Raw genomic sequence first — 17,513 nt, forward strand, 5'->3', positions numbered from 1 at the left:
GCAAATGCGCGCAAAGACTACCAATTCTTTTGCTGCGGTGTTTGAGCTCTTTTATGATGAAACATGTTCAATGATGTTTTACACCATATGTCTACCAACAGTCTACCAACAGAACGGTTTAGACAGCCAACAATGTGTTAAAATATTTTACCGTGGAACGGACCGTTCGAAGACATGCGGTATCTCACTTGTAAAGACGCACATGAACACTCAAAAATAGTAACCTTTTTACGCATGAAAAAATCAAGAAAAAGAAGTATAGGGTCCGGTTGTTCAAAAACCGATTAACTCTAATTCTAGATTAAAAATTAATCAAGGAGTTTATTTCGGCTACTCCCACTTGGTGTTTGACACTGATATTCAGCAAAATTTTACGTTAAAAGATATCAATCTTGAAAAACAAAAATAAGCAAAAGAAACTTTCACCAAAAATTTAAAACTTGAAACGAAAGTTTAGGCTAATCCTGGATGAGTTAAGTTTACCGGCTTTCGAACAACCGGGCCCCGCTTCGTAACTATAATTAATAAATAAAATGCTTTTGGCTTTCATCTACGTATTAGAAAGCCCTTTATACGTAATCAGTTCTTGAAAGGGAAACGTTTTGAAATTCGTTCACTTGACGAGCTAAATAGACTGTAATATAAAAATATATGATTGTGAATACCACTCGTCACTGAAAAAGGATTATTGTCCCTTACAGCGCTTACAACTCACAAAAACTTAGCCGCAATGAAAATTGCCTTAAGAACTAAATACAGTGTTGACGAATGTAGCGACCTTGGCAGGTAAAACATTTAAAATGCTACAATAAGACTGAATCCAGGATAAATTTGTCTCGAAATTGTACTAACATTGACCCACTTCTTTTTTCATGTTCGTTTGACAAAATTCTTAATTAAATTACATAAAGGAAAGTTACCTGCGCTTGCAGAGAATGTATGTAATATACAAAACACATAACACACGCACGATACTCTTCGATCCTGGCTGGGTACTGAGCCCATCTCTGCGGGTGTTTACTATAATTTCTGACACGAGTGCCAGATAAGCCCTCTCTCGGTTCGTGTCTACACAATTTTAAAATCTACCTACTAGCAGTGCTGGAAAGGGGAGAGGAGCAATCAGATTCTTCCCAGTATCTATGCTGACGAGTCATTACCGAGAAAATACACTTGAAATGAAGGACTGAGATGGAAATTGTTAAATGATATAAAGAGATGATTTTTTTTCACAGGTGACTCGAGGCTACTCGGAAAGAAATAAGAGTGCTCTTTTGATGGAGTCGAACCTTGACAACGTTCCGATTACTAAGTTCCGATGCTCTTCCACTGAGCTACAGGAGCCCTGTGGGAGCTACGTTCAGGTGGCAGTTGTCCCACAGGGGCTGATCCAGGGTTTTTCTTAGGAGAGGGTGCACCACTCCCTCCCCCTAGATCCGCCCTTGTCCCCACCATACTGCTGGGAATAAAATGTGCCGAAAAGGTGCTTTGTCGCTGTTAAAAACAACGTCTGAGATCGGCGGAAATTGTCAATCAGCGGTCTCCTGAACCTACGTAGCTTGATGACCTGGCTCCCACGAATCTCCCATATATCTGCTCAGCGGTACAGCATTCGAACTAGTAATCTCGACTCCTGCAGAGGCTAGGAGCAATCGGATTTTTTTCTTCCAGTTATCCTCGAGTCACTACAACCTCGTTCCCATGGTCTCGTTAACGATGAGGAGACGATGGAGACCCTGGGAGCGAGGTTGGAGTCATCATTAAAAAATGTATCTATTTGAGTATCTATTTGTTCATTATCATTACTGATACGAAATGAAAGACTAGTCCCGATGTTAGTGAATTTAAGCCAACCACACTAAATGTTCTCGACTACTACTGTATTGGTCAAAATATAATTATCTAGACGCTACGTGTCTCGTTGATTTTCAAATTCTTTTCCCTCTTTGAAGACTCGTCCATCGTCGATCATTACATTACATAACAGACTCGATCTCTACGTGCTTTGCGCCTTCATTTTCATCATTCAGTGCCTTTTCCTCGTCCTTGGAGATTTGCTGTTGTTTACCTTTTTCCTCCTCTTCGATGGTGGCCTTACAGAACCAAAATGACAGGAAATAGAAAATAAAAGCCAATCCTGGAAAAAGGAAAATGTTACCAGAGTAAATATGCAGATATAGGAGATACCCGGCAGGACTCTTGACACATCAATTTGCAAATTGTTGGCTTGATTTGGGTTCTCTGTTTGTATTACGTAAGACCTTCAGGGAGGTTGATGCTGCTCGAGTGGGAGCCCATCGTGCTGCCCATTAGGAACTAAATATTTTAAGCAAAAGCCGATACAACGTAGATTTGATTTTAGTGATGTACAAGCCACTGATCCAACGTACACCGACAGGAAAATTGTCCACGGTTGCTTGCTTCGAAACTCTGCCCATTAGGAACGTACAACTTTATTGTATTTGTGGAACCGGAATTTTCACAGACCTAGGTTATTTTCGGATTGATTTTCCAGCAAAACTAGACTTTTCCTGCTAGCTAATCACAAGCCTTGCATAATAAATTATTACCCATGGGATTGGGAAAGGTCACTCGTGCACGACAAATCTTATTTAAGGACGTTCGCGCCAAAATCTTCCTACGGTGAGATTTTCTTCATTTCTCGCCTAGAGTTAGGTCATAAAGTACTTACTCCAAAAATGAAAAAAAAAATGGGGGTCACCGACTTTGTTTCGGAGAAAATGGCAGTGGAAAAATGCCTTAATTTCGAAAAATCGGTCATAATAGCGAGATGTAGGCTCATCTGCTCATCCATCGAAAATCATAAAAATAAACTGTTGGAGTGAAAGTTTCCGTGCATAGGTTTTTAGGAGTGAGATTTTTAGATAATTGTATGCCGCTAGGGATGTGGTAAACAGTAGAGTTCATCCTCGACGAGCGTTTTCGTAAGCTCTATCCGTTGCAACCACTACTGGAATTCGATGGCACGAGGAAAGAAAATGTTAAAAAAAGATAACTTCTCACGGTGAGAATTTTTTCATTTCATCATATTTTGTAGATAGTAAGTAAAGTAAGTGATTCGTGATTTAAAAAATAGGGGTCACCGATGATCTGAACGAGTAAAATCGATGTGATTTTGCAAAGCTCTTGGAAAAGTTCGTTTGTCACGCTTTTGCGTGACCTGTCGGGCAAGGACTGGAACCCAAGAGGGAATCGATCGTTGACGAGATGCAACGAAGTTTTAAGCAGGGGTCATCTTCATTTGGTTGGTATTTTGTATAATATCTCTCCATTGCCGTCATGCTCATCCTCTGGAGTGTGTTTTTTTGTGAAATTCGATCGCTGATTGTTTTCACGCAGGTCCGCACTATTCAAGCGGAGGAGGACGAAAATACTGTTCAATTTTCACGAAAGTAAAGGAAAAGAACTTTAAAAACATGCATTCACTTTGAACTTAAGTTCGTAGGGTAATAAAAACATTAAAAAGAAACAGCCCCATTACATTTAGGCAACGGTTCGTCCTCGAGTTTTCCAAACTTTCAGCCACTAGTCTACTCTATCAGCTACCTTTTCCAGAGCTTTTCCATCCTCCCGCTCACTTCTCTTTGAAGTTTCATGATGATTCAGAAATAAATGTGCCATTCTTTTGCCGGCCTGTAATTTTTTCCTCGGCGTTTTTGTCGCCATGTTATTTTAACTGATGCTTGAAAAATTTGTATGAAAGTCAAGTAGACTAGTGCACGACTGATAACACCTCGCGAATATCAGTCGTGCAGTAGTCTACTTGACTTTCATAAATATTTTAAATCAATTTTGACTGATCACGATCTTCTCTGATCCAACGCTGTGCAAGACTTATCGTCCACGGTTTTTGCAAAGGTTTTAAAACCTGAACTTCAATGATGCTCGAAGTAATGCGTGACATATTACAGTCGCGTTACCTGCGCAGTAACGTTGCGCACAAACAATTAGCGCGAACGTCCTTAAACGGAGCCTCCGCTCTTACTACAGTATAAGTTTAAACCGAAGGAAATCGACATGCTTACAAACAAATTTGTTCGAAATTTGTTTTTAAACCAGTGTTTATATCAAGAAAGGTGAATTTTAAAATCGCTTATTTTCACTTTCAAATTTTGCGGGCGCAGCCATTTTGAATAATTTTGACGTGTTACGGTTGCCCTATCATGTGTTCTGAGTCAAAGAGCTTTTGTCTAATAACAGTAGGTTAAAAAAATCAATTTCACTTGGGCAACCGTAACACGTCACAATTATTCAAGATGGCGGCGCCCGGGAGATTTGAAAACAAAAGTAGGCGATTCTAAAACTTATTCATTTCGGATACAAACACTTTCTTTGAAAATACTTTAGACTGACTTGACCGTAACCGAGTTATTTCCTGTGATTTAAAGTTATTTTTTTTGTTGAAGTGGAGGTTCCTTTTAAGGACTCATCTAAAAATAGCTGGATCTGTGAAAATGCCAATTAGTGAGCTATTTTTATCTTAAATAGCAAAGGAATTATGCTTGTCATAACGTTCGCATTTCCGTTGAGAAGCTACAGCTGTATCACACAGGACCATGTTGTTGTTCTCCGATGAACATTAACTTGAAGTTCAAGCTCGTTCCCAGGGCTTTTTTGCCAACGGAAAGGTTCTTCCTGTCCGCGCTACCCAAGGCGAAAAAGCCCTGGAATTGCTGGGAACGAGGCTGCTTGCAGTCGCAGGTGTTAAGACAATCTGACTTCCACCCCTAGGGATATCCAAAAATAACTTTTATGAAACTCGCAAATCCCTACCATATCCCTCACTATTTTTCTTAATCCTCATCTGTCTCTTTTTATTTTCTCCAGTGGCAAGATGGTTTGCGGGAGAGGGAGGATAAATAAACCTAATCTCAGACCTCACCTGTAAAACCGAAGGCAGTGTAACCAAGTCTGTCTGTCAACATGTCCATTTCGTTAAACAGACAATTGCCCCTTCTGCCGCAGCTCTGACCCCAAAGAAGGCACGTGCTGTCGAATATGGCACCGAACATTAACGGACCCGGCAGGAAGCCAATTGAACGCTGTACAATGAATTGCATACCCAAGGCGTATGCTCTTTGATTGTACGGGACACACCTGTATGAAATAAGCGATGAATTTGTACTACGTGGTTGTAAAATACTCACGTTTATGGGGCTGTAAATGTAAAATTACAATTCTAAATAAACATAGGATTAGCAGAGGACATTAAGTTGGCTATTCGTAGGGAAGTCCAGCCTCTATCTCCACTAATTCTTTGAGTCAACCCTTTCCCGAATAAATTTATTTAAGGTGTAGCTGACAAACTTGAGCCGAAGACTGAGCTACTAACGTTAGAAATTTATTGGAAACCTTCAAACGCATCAATGTCCTACTCGAAGAGCCTTTGAAGGGTTGAGACAAACTCTACATTAATGATAATCCGATTAGATGGTTCGACTGGAAAGAAAACAAAAGAGTAAGGGAAACGATGATTAAAGAATGGGTTGAATAAATGAACTTACAAATGTTACCTTGAACGGCGAAAATAAACTCTTAACTTGACTGTACACTTGATCTCTCGAATTTCCCAGTAAAGACGCGTACGTGACTTGAAATGAATCTCATTGAGAAAACAAAGCGCGAAAACCTTAAGTATACTGCGCAGTGCAAGTGAGAAAAACTATGACCAAGCTTAACTATAAGTGAAATCATGCGCGGCATAAATGCGTCGCTGGGCATGGTGAAAAACGCACGTTGGGTCCCTACACGAGGAACGCGTTTTTCCCGCGAAAAGTATTACTCACAATCCCCTTGACGCTGAGATAGGTCTGTCTTGATTGGCTTTTACAACAGTGGGCGTGCTGAATCTCTCAAGAGAGGCATTCTATAAATAAATCTACTCGAGAAAGGGTTGACTCCAAGGCCAAGTATGGAAGATATTGGCTTCCCTTTGATGAGCTTCTGTGCTTACTTAAAACTCGTAATATCTGCACGCGAACCCAGTCGTTGCATCACTGGGCCACGCCCCTTCCAATGAAACTTTGATGTTTTAAAAATGATTTGGTGAAATTGATTTATTATGACACAGTTGAAAAGGTCATCCAAGAGTTTATAATTTAGTAGTAACCAACATTTTGTGACCATGGTAACCAGTTGCTAGGCCGCCAGCTGTGGAAAAAAACATCTTTTTAAAAAATAAATCTTAAGAACCAGAGACCCTATGGACTACAATGGTAAGTTCTTTGTGTGGTAAATCTCTAAGAAAATTTAACATTCGACGTCTCTTGAGAAACAATCTAGAGTTGACTGCTTATTCCATTGTTTTAGTTGTCAAAATACAGTATAAAACACCTTTTACGAGAAAAAAGAAAGGCTATTCGAAAACAATGACAAATGTTTTTCTTGACTGAAGCCAATTATTCGTCTTCTCGAGCGAGCACTTATTCGACAAGCTATTTGTTAATAATCCCTCAGTCTTCTTTGAACAAAAGAAAAATCGTAACTTTAAAATTTTCCCTTGCATGGGTTTTAGACTTTAGGCGGGTCTTTTAAATTAAACTAACACATTAAAAAGTTAACCTACCTTAAAATGACCGTTTTGTTTGCTACAGCAGTTATGAACACAGAAAACAGAACTACCACAAGAAGAAGTAGAAATGCAATGTAGGTCTTGCACCCAGAGCTCTTTTGACAGTAGCCTTTTACGGCCTCGCCTGTGCTTGAGTTGCCTTGTGATGCAACACAACTACAGTTTGTGAAGGTCTGGAAATGAAATAGAATCAAGAAACCGAGGACCATCTGGTTCAACAGCAGTCGATAGCTCCCTTTTATTAACCGTCACGCCAGGATTGGCCTCTCTGAAGAGGAAAGGCCGGGCCAGCCTGTTTAATGGAAATTTAAAGTTCGGCCGGACCAACTCAGGGTTTTCAAAATTTAGTGAGGACAAATTTACTGCCATCTAAACTGACTGAATGGCTTATCTCTCTTGCTTCCTTCGAAAACTACGCTACTGGAGGCCCTTTGTCATACGAATACAAATATGTCCCTGCTAATTTCGAATTCCCTTTGCTGTCACACTCTGGAACTGAATTAAGCAGGACGCAACGTAAATACATACTCTTACAATTACTCGTTGTATTACGTCACACTCAGGCTGCTCCAGCTCTCTATAATCACGAATTCTACCCGCCGTACTCGAAACCACATGATCTAACCGAAGATAAAAATCCTAATTTAAAATCCTCTCCTCACGTTACTTCTTCTCGCCAGCTATAAACTATGTTTATATTCGCTTATAATTCGATTCTTAATGAGCAGACAAACGAGATCAGACCAAAAGCACGTGTAGGCGCCTCTGGTCCGCCGCTAGATCGTCCTTGCATGATCTCGTATCACAGTACCACTGGCATAGCCAGCTGTTTTCAGTTTGCAGTCAATTTTGACGAGGAAAAAAAAACCCGGAGCACCCGGAGAAAAACCCTCGGGAGTCAGGTCGGCATCACGACTGAAACTCGGCTCATATAAGTCGAAGAAAGCAGAAGTGGGAAGGTGCGAATAATGACCACGACCCCAGCCTTATATGGCACGTTTAAAATTCCTACGTCACGGTCTGTCAAGAAAGCATTTAATCCACGGGTGTGGTTGTGTATTACTTATTCCCCTCTGGGCTTGCAAAACTGAGTTATCCTCTTGGTCGCACGGGGTTGAAGTACACCGAAGTACAACTATGATTCAGTTGTGGGCATGGGTAGGAGAGGGCTTGAAGTGCGCATGCGAGTGCTGAGAACGGAAAACTCGTATTCCCATTGAAAGGTCGACAACATACGATTGTAAACCACACCACTTCTATTTGCGCAGGAAAAAAAATAAGTCTGTTCACAAAGATTTAAAAAGTGCATTCAATAACCTGACCTGACCAAATTGGTCATACATCAGAGTCTTTCTCTCCCGGACGATCTTACTTCATCCAGCATTAGATCAACTTACTTGCGCTAACTATGCTCGAGCATGCACTTCACATTTTTAAGCTTGTATTGGTTTCAAAAATAAGGTCTTTAAGCGCCTTACCCCTTCACCTGCTGTGTTCATACATCCGGCATGACATGGAGACAGATAGGAAAGGTCATCTTGCCCGCACACGGGGTTTATACTTGCTTGTGAACAGCTACAGTTGACATTGCACTGATACGTTACTCCAGTATTAATTATAGCGGGACTGAAAAGAGTTAATTAATCAATGAAACAAAGTCAGCACAATGTGTTGCATTTAATGTGTACAATACCTAGGACAATGTTGCCTTCCTGGTGCGATGAAGAAGCAGACGAGCTCGACGTTTTCCCTCCAACGCCCACCAGAAAGGGGAGCCTCGAACAGAAACCATCGCAGGCAAAAAGCGCGGCGAGGAAATAAGGTGCTCTGAATTCCTCATATTGATCCGCTCACAATTTCATGCACCTGCCACTTATATCGCCGAAAAAAGTCGGAATTATCATAAGGCTCTCCATTTGCACTTAGCTAAATCCTACAGCCACAAATTCGTATGGATAGAGAAAGGTTTCTTGATCTCACCTTCCCTTGTAAGGAACTGTAACCCCCGCTAGATCTGGGACACCACATCCAGGAACAAACCAAGCGCCGGAGCCAGCAAGAGTGAAAAATGAAGCGATGACACAGAATCGAGCAGCCATTTTAAGCGACCTCTTTAAGTCAAATCTACGGACGAGGAATCCGCCAATAAGCACACCACCTACGACAAAAGAGGGCAGACAGGTAACATCAACCATGTATAAATCCTAGCAGAAATTTATTCATCTTCAAGATTCTTTCAACTTTAGAAAAGTAATCAAAATATCCAGGCATTTAAAAAACCAAGCACTCCCCCTGTTAGCCTGCAAGCAGCCTTGCATACGGAACCCGTGCCCGCAGTGCGCGCGGCAATCAATACTGTGCTATCCTGTCATTCGTTTGCTTTTTCACTGGAAACGGTGCATTTCTGTGCGTAAAAGACGTTGTTGTCGATCTACCCTGTCGAAAGTATGTCATCAAAGTCGCGAAGTTAACACAATAAAATACATTATCAATACAGTTTTGACGTCTTCTTACACTTGATTCGAAAACACTAGACTGAATTCGTCTCAAAATAGTTAGAAAAAAGGGAGCAAATAACAGCCAAAACGCAACAGCTGACGTTCAAATCGCCGCTCGCTTGCAACCCAGTTTTGAAGCCAAAGGCTGTTGGCAAAAAAGTTGCCACAAAATCTTTTAGACGGTTTTCTGGCTCTTTAATTGCGAACAATTGACGTGACGTCGGATAGCACACTGTCAGTTTTTCCCGCACACTGAATTCTCATTGGTCAATTTAAATTTCAGTAGCTCTCGCCCTATGCTCGGAGGCTCTTCCGTTGAAAATGGCTCGCGGTATATAGGGGCTTGGTTACTAGTTCCTAGTATTTCGACCACGCGCCATTTTCAACGGAAGAGCCCGCTTGCAGGCTATCTCCCTGTTGGAGAGAGAGGGTTGTAAATTAATCGTAACAACAAATGCAAGGCACATGTTCATCGACTCATCGACTCATCGACTCATCGACTCATCGATCTCGACTCATGGCCTGCAAGGAAGCCCCAAGAAACATCCAGGGACTTAATCCCTTGGGATCTCCGCTCAGTAATATCAGAATATATGTATGAGTTCCGAGTTGCTGTGAAGAAAAGTATCCGACTTTTCTGTAAAATGTATGTGCGTATCAAGGTAAGCTAAATTTGTCGTTCGAACATCTAGTGACTTTTGCACGTCCAACACTGTCAGCCAATCAGATTCTTTGTAAGGTGGTCCTAACTTTTCAGATATATTTTTTTCAACCAATCAGAAAATGTATAAGAAGAATGGTAACAACATTGCAAAGAGATAAATTATTCTCACCCACAGTTCCCGGCACAAGAACTGTCCCTATTACAACTCCTGTAACGAACGAGCTGATGCCAAATTTAAGCTGGAGAATTTTAGCCAGGAAAGAAGCTATCCCAGCTCCAAATAAAGAACCAGAGCTTGTCGCCAAGGAGTTAAAAACAAACACAGGTGTTTTCAACAACTGAAGCGTAGCAGGTAAAAGATCCTTTAAGGTGCCTTTGATTCTTTCGTCTTTCTTTGGTAATTTCCCTTCTTTCTGTGCCTCTTCACGGATACGCTTTGCACCAGGTAGCTCCCTCGGAAACCCTAACAGAAGTCCGGAGATGATGACAAGGAGGCTACCGCCTGCTAGGTAACCCAGCCACCACGCTCCAATCCACCGAGGATCTTCAGGATTGAGATTAGATCCTTGAGGCTAAAAAGGAGATAGGATTGAAATGAAAAAAATGATAGTTGTGTGACCGAATGATTGAGTCGCCAGACTTGTAATTCGGAGTTCTAGTAACTCTGATTAGGGGTCAAATCAGTAACAAACAGATTCCATGTTGCCGTACTTCTGTTCAGTAACAAAACACAGATGACGTCAACATTTGGTAAAGACAAAAAAGTGGCACATGTGGAGATAGCCGAGTGTGTCAGTAATGTTTTAAGTCTAAAAATAGACTCATTTGTGACTGTGTTGGGGTGCCCACCCTTGCCATAACAACACTCTCATCTAATTCACTCTTAACTGCAGTGATTTTCAGACATTCAATTGACAAGGCTGTGTTGTTTCTCTATCATCACAGATACTTGTTTAATTTGCGTTTTGTGAAAATGCCTTTATGTTAGGCTAAGTACTCACTGGCGTGATGTCAATATAGATACTCAACAACGAGCCACCACCCACAAAACCAAGTCCAGGCCCCAGCAACGTCAGGGAGAAAAAAACAGCGAGATAAACTGGTGACGACTTTGGGTGCACATTTTCGTCGATATACGCGGGCCCAAGAGTGTACAGCGGCGTTGTTCCAGCGCCCATGAGCAACTGAGCCAAGGAAAAGATCAAGAGGTAATACCATTTACCGCCGTATTGAGCATGGCAGAATTCCGCGGTGGTGTTGACGCTTATGCGACACGCTTCTCCGTTGGCAAATCCGTTTGAGTTCAGTTGTGGTTCATAGGGTCCAACCAGTCCTTGTGGAAGGACAAACAGCAAGCATCCTAGACCTATTACGATTGAGAGTTAAGAAAATACTTTCTTCCAAACGACAAAGAAAAATATTCTAAATTTTCGGGACAGGGAGAACGTCAAAAATTATTAGTGCCTCAGTTTTAGGTGAGATCAAGAGAAAGTGAGAGATACACTCATCATCCCTTCATGGATTCCTCTATTGCAAATTTAAACAAGATGATGATATAATTCCCTTAACCATCACTTGAAGGAGTATAGTTTCCAAAGATATTGTGAAGATGCGTCAGGGGGAAGTGATATCTGTTCATACAGATCTGACTGTTAGCGGCCAGCAAGGCGCCCTCCTCTACATTTCGCTTTTACACAAGCATCCATGTTTAATTTGTTTTTTTTGGCACCCAACATTACGTTACAAACTAATGTCACGTGGTATTTTGACCCTACGATTTAAATGCCATTTTTTGTGGCAAAATAGACCAACTTTCAGGGCTTGAGAAATCCTCAATTTTTACAGTAGACACCTCAAATTTTTGCAATTGTGTATTACAAGTATTAAATTATCCAGAAGTGCAAAAGAAATTTCGCTTCATAGGTACTTTAAAAAAAACGACGTATTCTTTAGCCGCGCTTAAATGCTGTTTGTTCGTTACCTGTTACGACAGAGCCGTACCCAAGCCACTTGATTTTATTTCCATACGTTCCATAGAAGCTAACTAGACTGGTGAGCACAATACCCGCGATATCATTTGACGCGGCAATAAACCCAACCTCAGTGCTGGTGAGTTGAAATCTCCTCTCCAAAGTCAGCAAGAAAAGATTAGTAAAGCCATTTACCACCATTCCTGGAAAGGTAATGGACAAAAGAAAAAGAGTGAAGAGTCAGAAAGAAGTAGAACTGGTTGTGATCACTTAAGCCCGCTTTACACTAGCACAAAAAACTGGCACTGCACTCCGAAATCGCGGTAAGGTATGTTTTTTGGGCACGGCGCGGAAAATTTCTCGTGCGTAAACAAGCTTAAACAGAACAAACAGAAGACATATTAGGCACCCGTGCTAAAAGTTATAGAGGTGCCAAGTAAATCTCTGAAGGTGTGCAGGGAAATACAAATATTGGCACGTGACCGTGCCGCTATTTTGGAGTGCCGTGCCAATTTTCTTTGCCTGTGTAAAATGGGTTTAAAGTGTCCAAAAACCGAAACCAATGCCAACATATCAGACATCGAAAATCAAATCAAACGTTAATATCAAAGATACAAAAAAACTAACCTCGAAGAGCGGTTGGAAAAAGTGTGCTTCTCCAAAAGGAAAGATATTTCCCGTATAAAACATTGTTGGGTTACCAGACATATTGACATTTAAATAATAATAATAATAATAATAATAATAATAATAATAATAATAATAATAATAATAATAATAATAATTATTATTATTATTATTAATAAGGTAATGATAAGGTAGGCCAAGTTATCCATTGGAAACTCTGTCAGAAATTCAACATCCCATGCAAAGACAAGTGGTACGATCATGAACCTGAAGGAGTTATAGAAAACGATCAAGTAAAGGTGTTATGGGACTTCTGAATTCAAACAGACCATCAAATTGAGCGTAATAGACCTAATGTTGTTGTTCTTGATAATATAGAAAGATCATGTTATGTGATACACATCCCGTGCCCTTTTGATACAAGAGTGCTGGAAAAAGAACAAGAGAAAATGGAAAAATACCAAGAATTAAAAAGAGAGATTGGGAAAATCTGGAGCTGCCGAAAAGTAAATGTCGTACCAAATGTCATTGGTGCACTAGGGACGTTCAGCAAAAATTTGAAAACATCGTTGAAGAAAATTGGACTAGATTGCACGTTATTACTACAAAAAGCCTCCTTGTTGGGAACGGCAAGAATCTTGAGAAGAATACTAGGGACTGATAGGGACTGGGATTACATTGTATATTTCAAAAACCTATATTACAAATCATAATTAAAAATTTCTTCAATTAACTAAAACGTTTTGGCCACAGCCGTGGCCAAACGGATTAAGACATAGTTAAAAATGGATGATGAAATAATTGTTAAATTTCAAAACAAAAAAAATATTAAACACGGCGCGCATGCGTGCGTCAATCATGTCTTAGGCAGCCGTGAAAAGGAAAATTGGCTCACCGGAGGAGAGAAATAAAAGTGGCGTTAAGTGATAGCAAATTTTAACACGATACTTTTAACAAAATGAGATATGTCTTTAGAAGGAGGATGAACGGAACAAGCTTTCGACCCTCGATAATGTTTTGACTCAATGTTTTAACAGAAAAATATGCCTGGTTTGGCAGGTCTTCATGATCGTTTTTCAGTTTTGTTTCTTTTGATTGGTTAATACACATAATAGTACCTTGCATAAAAGAGAAAAGTGATACGGTGACGGTGAACAACTTGGGATTATTTAGAAATTGCAAAGCCCTTGGTCTGAAGTTTCCCCATCCATAACGGAAATCTTCCTCGGGTTCGTTGACTTCAACATGTAAAGGCGTCTCTTCTGTTACAGCCTCCTTTAACCCAGTCCCACTCTTATCATCTTCATTCATCTGTAAAAGAACTAGACAATCTGAGATCGTTTGTCGGGTTCTAGCTACGCGTGCTGCTGTGAGTGTCGCTTAGCACTGCACAGCGACTAAAAATAGCACGCATAAAATAACAGTTATTCACCGAAGTGGAGGCGAATAGTTCACAATTATCCTGCGAAATCGCGCGGAATATCGCCTGATACTTAGCCGACGAGGCCGTAGGCCGAGTTGACTAAAATCAGGCGATATTCCGCAAGATTGAGCAGGATAATTGTTTTATTCTTCAACACATTGATGACAAAGCACAATATTCTACAAAAAAGCTGAGAAAACTACCATTTTTCTCCGCGACACACAAAATTACGTACATCGCAGGATATCTGTTGAGTACGCACGACGAATATTGAGCGCGCTATGACCATATTTGGACATTGTCACAACGTGTTGAATAATAACAAAGGATATTCGGAGTTTGAGAGCGCGCCTTCAATGCTATTCAATGTTTACGTGGGATGCCCCCTGCAGAACAGACCACGGTATAAATTGGGGACCCAGTTTCTGTAAGGTAAGGAGAGTGTAAATTTATATAGAAAACATAACGGCACATTTTAGTTTCGTAAATTCGCGCAATTAATTGAGACCAAACAAGATACAGTTTTAAGCTTACCGTGTACCTTCATGAGTGCCTTCCGATTACGGTGCAGATATCCCTACCCCTGTATTAAATGTGGCTACCGCAATATTTCATTTATTTTTGAAGAAAATGTTTCTTTTTCTGAACTCTTTGTTCCGTTCGCGTTTGAGGGGTGTTTTATCGGTCACATCATGTGTCAAATCTACCGCAGTTCTAATGGCACCGCATAACCCCCGAAATTTAGTTTGTAATTAATTCCTTTGAATTGGATAGAGTCTTCATAATAACTAACTGGTAAAATATTTCAATTTTCAGTTTCCCAAACGCGAAGGTAATGATTTCAACTCAATGGGAATTTCATATTTCGGCAATTTATTTCTTTCATTAAGAATGTCACCCAGGAACTTAAAAAATGTTGCCGGGGTTTTCCTTGATTCTATCGCCTTCAAAAGTTACAGATCGAGCACTATCGAAAGCGCGAAACTGAGAAAACGTTGAGCGACCGTGCGGAAAAGGCTCTCATGGAAAAAAACTCCCCAAAACGGATTTGTTGGTCATCAAGCAATGCGTCTTTACCTTGTAGTCTTTACATTGTCATCTTCAAGGCAAAATTAATGTTTAGGAAAACAGCGCCTCAAGAAAAGCCCTTTTTATCAGACGAACAAACGCCGCCCTCCAACACTTTTCCCCATAATTGGCTAATCAGAAGACGCCACTTTTTTTCCCGGTAACAGCTGTGGATAAATTTTACAACAGCGCAGTTCTGGGACACCACATTGAGCAAAAACCAAGCGCCTGAGTCAGCAAGGGTGAAAAATGAATTCGAAGCGATGACACAATAGGTAGGGTTTGTAGATGAGCCTACTTATTTGCAGTCAGCTGTTGTTCATCTCAAGTTAAAAAAAAGTTAAAAAAAAAACTTAGACTTTAAAATTATATTAATCAAAAAGATAAACGCCAAAAGGTTAGCACAACGTTTCGACATCGTGGAGATGTCATTGTCAAGTGAAAGAATAAATTATAAGCCACATATAAGTACAAAAATTGTTGAATAAATTAAATCAAGAAATGGTTCAGTGACGGTTAAGTGACAGCAGAGTTAATAGAGGGGACTGGTTAGGAAAGCCGGCGAACTTCAAAGACTGATGTTATTGTTATGGTTTTTACTTGGTCTATTAACTCTGACTATACGGATCAATGAAGATCACGTAAATAGTTTTGCTTTAACCGAGTCAGTTTGTGTGTTGAGTGATGGACATTTTGTTTTGTAAACCATGTTCTTCCCATCGATGTTTGCCAATCGCAGAATATTGATGTTCTCTTTTACGCTGGTGAAGGTGGCGCGCAGTGTAACCAACATAGTCCGCATTGCACAACAATTTTTGTACTTATATGTGGCTTATAATTTATTCTTTCACTTGACAATAGACCTCTTTCATAATGGCGGCCAAATAAAATGTTCTTTTGTTTTAATGCTAATAAGCCCTACTAGCCTCGCTACGACGAGCAAATTTCAAAAGAATATTTGTTTCAAAACGAGGGCAGTAGGTCTATTTAAAATAAATACAAAAGAATATAAAGTAGGTCGCCATTTATGAAAGTGGTCTATGACATCTCGACGATGTCGAAACGTTGTGCTAACCTTTTAGCGTTTATCTTTTTGATTAATGTAGTTAAAAAAAAAACAAAAAAAAAACATGTGAGTGGTTTTGTCATTAAAATCCATGAATTTGCAATTATAATGTGAACCATCCTGTTTCTAAATCAGGAGCAGTAAACAGACAGAATATACACTGAGAACACTTGATGTTTTTTTCTTTTTTTTCCTGCTCTGAGGTTGTAAAAGCATTTGAGGACTTCGGTAGGTAGATGGCATCCCCAGGGTGTAGGGGGATTAGTCAATATTTGAACCAGATTTTTTTTCTTTTGTCAAATCCCAACCTCGTCCCGGGGTGGGGGGGTGAGGGTTTACGTTGACTCATGCATTAGAAGCGGTGAGCGCCTCTCAATAAAATATAATCAGGTGATGCAATGTAGCGTGACCCCCAAACAAAACAACTTTTTAAGTTCAAAACAAAGTAAAGAGTTAACATGACGTAGACGCAACACAATTCACTCGCGTATTTTTAATAACACCGCAAAAAACTTCGAAGAAGCTTACTTGGTACTTTCCTCTTCAAAAGCTGAGTTCCTTCGTGTTTTGTGTATTTCGTGCTAGACTTATTTAAATCCCTTAGCTTTTGTTCCGCTCATTAAAAATGTAAATTCCTCCAAGTCACAACCTCCTTTGCTCTTTTTTAAAATGCAGTTTTATGCAATCTCCAAAACCCAGGAGTTGAGCAACTTGGTTCGATCGACTCACTGTAGAAAAATTCTCAAGGGTACGCGGGCTCCAAGGCCAGACACGAAGGCCCGCACGCTATCAAGGAATTTTAATTTTCATGAGTCATTTGCGCAACAATATCATCACAACTGAAATGAACCGTCAAGGATCTCTTATCCATGAAAAAAGTGCGAGATGATACAATCGATTTTCCACTTACCTTCAAGGCACAGAATTACAAAGAATTGCTTCTGTGGATATCGCAAAACTTCTGTGGAGTGACCTTGTAAAATTTGACCTGTGCATCAACAGAGATTAAGTAATGCAATGTAGCGTGACAGAGCACAATTCAGTCCCAGCTTCCTCTCCCCTGTCAGTGAGTGCAATAGTCAATTTCCTGAGACCACACAGGCAAATAACGAACATCCAATCGGAGCCCTGTAAACAATAAAATTAGCAGAAACCTTCTCCAAAATAGTTTTTAAATCAGCATCGCCAGAAAGAGACTATAAGTTGAATGATTGTCGAAACCAAGGTCAAACACCCAACCACACATACGCAAAGTGTTCACGGTTACTTCAATGGCTTAACTGGGATTTTTCGGATGGGTGTGTCGAAAGGTAAAATGCACGATATGTGTTAGTCTCTGTAACGATGGCAAGACTGGACATCGAAAACTTTTTCTCCGTAATTGACCCTAATCTGATAAGCTGTGCTTCAAATACTTTAAGATAAGATAAGATAAGATAAGATAAGATAACTTTATTTATACACGGTGTTTCCATCAGTTGATTTAGTTCATTATCTATAGTAGTATATCTATCTACATAACTACAATAAAATTTAATAATAACAATTCAAATAAAAGAAATAAATAAAAATTCTGCTTTTCATGGAGGCCATGTCTAAAATTTA

At 40.1% G+C, this 17,513-nt stretch overlaps 1 protein-coding gene across 2 annotated transcripts; it reads right to left on the reverse strand.

Moving 5' to 3' along the window:
* Window positions 1-36: 36 nt before the first annotated feature.
* On the reverse strand, window positions 37-16,923 carry LOC137996656 (solute carrier organic anion transporter family member 4A1-like). 2 transcript variants are annotated; one of them, XM_068842173.1, is made up of 10 exons: window positions 16,819-16,923; window positions 13,470-13,662; window positions 11,736-11,927; window positions 10,756-11,120; window positions 9,924-10,326; window positions 8,573-8,750; window positions 8,071-8,218; window positions 6,587-6,765; window positions 4,904-5,118; window positions 37-2,137 (listed from the first exon to the last, which is right to left on the reverse strand). In XM_068842173.1, the coding sequence occupies exons 2-10, from the start codon at window positions 13,660-13,662 to the stop codon at window positions 1,977-1,979; spliced, it is 2,034 nt and encodes a 677-aa protein (XP_068698274.1). In that variant the 5' UTR covers window positions 16,819-16,923; the 3' UTR covers window positions 37-1,976. The 2 variants fall into 2 exon arrangements, with proteins under 2 accessions (XP_068698274.1, XP_068698275.1); XM_068842174.1 differs by having other exon boundaries at window positions 1,844-2,137; window positions 13,470-13,673; window positions 16,819-16,912.
* Between the last annotated feature and the right edge of the window lie 590 nt (window positions 16,924-17,513).

This window comes from Montipora foliosa, chromosome 3 (assembly GCF_036669935.1).
Source record: "Montipora foliosa isolate CH-2021 chromosome 3, ASM3666993v2, whole genome shotgun sequence".
NCBI lineage: Eukaryota > Metazoa > Cnidaria > Anthozoa > Scleractinia > Acroporidae > Montipora > Montipora foliosa.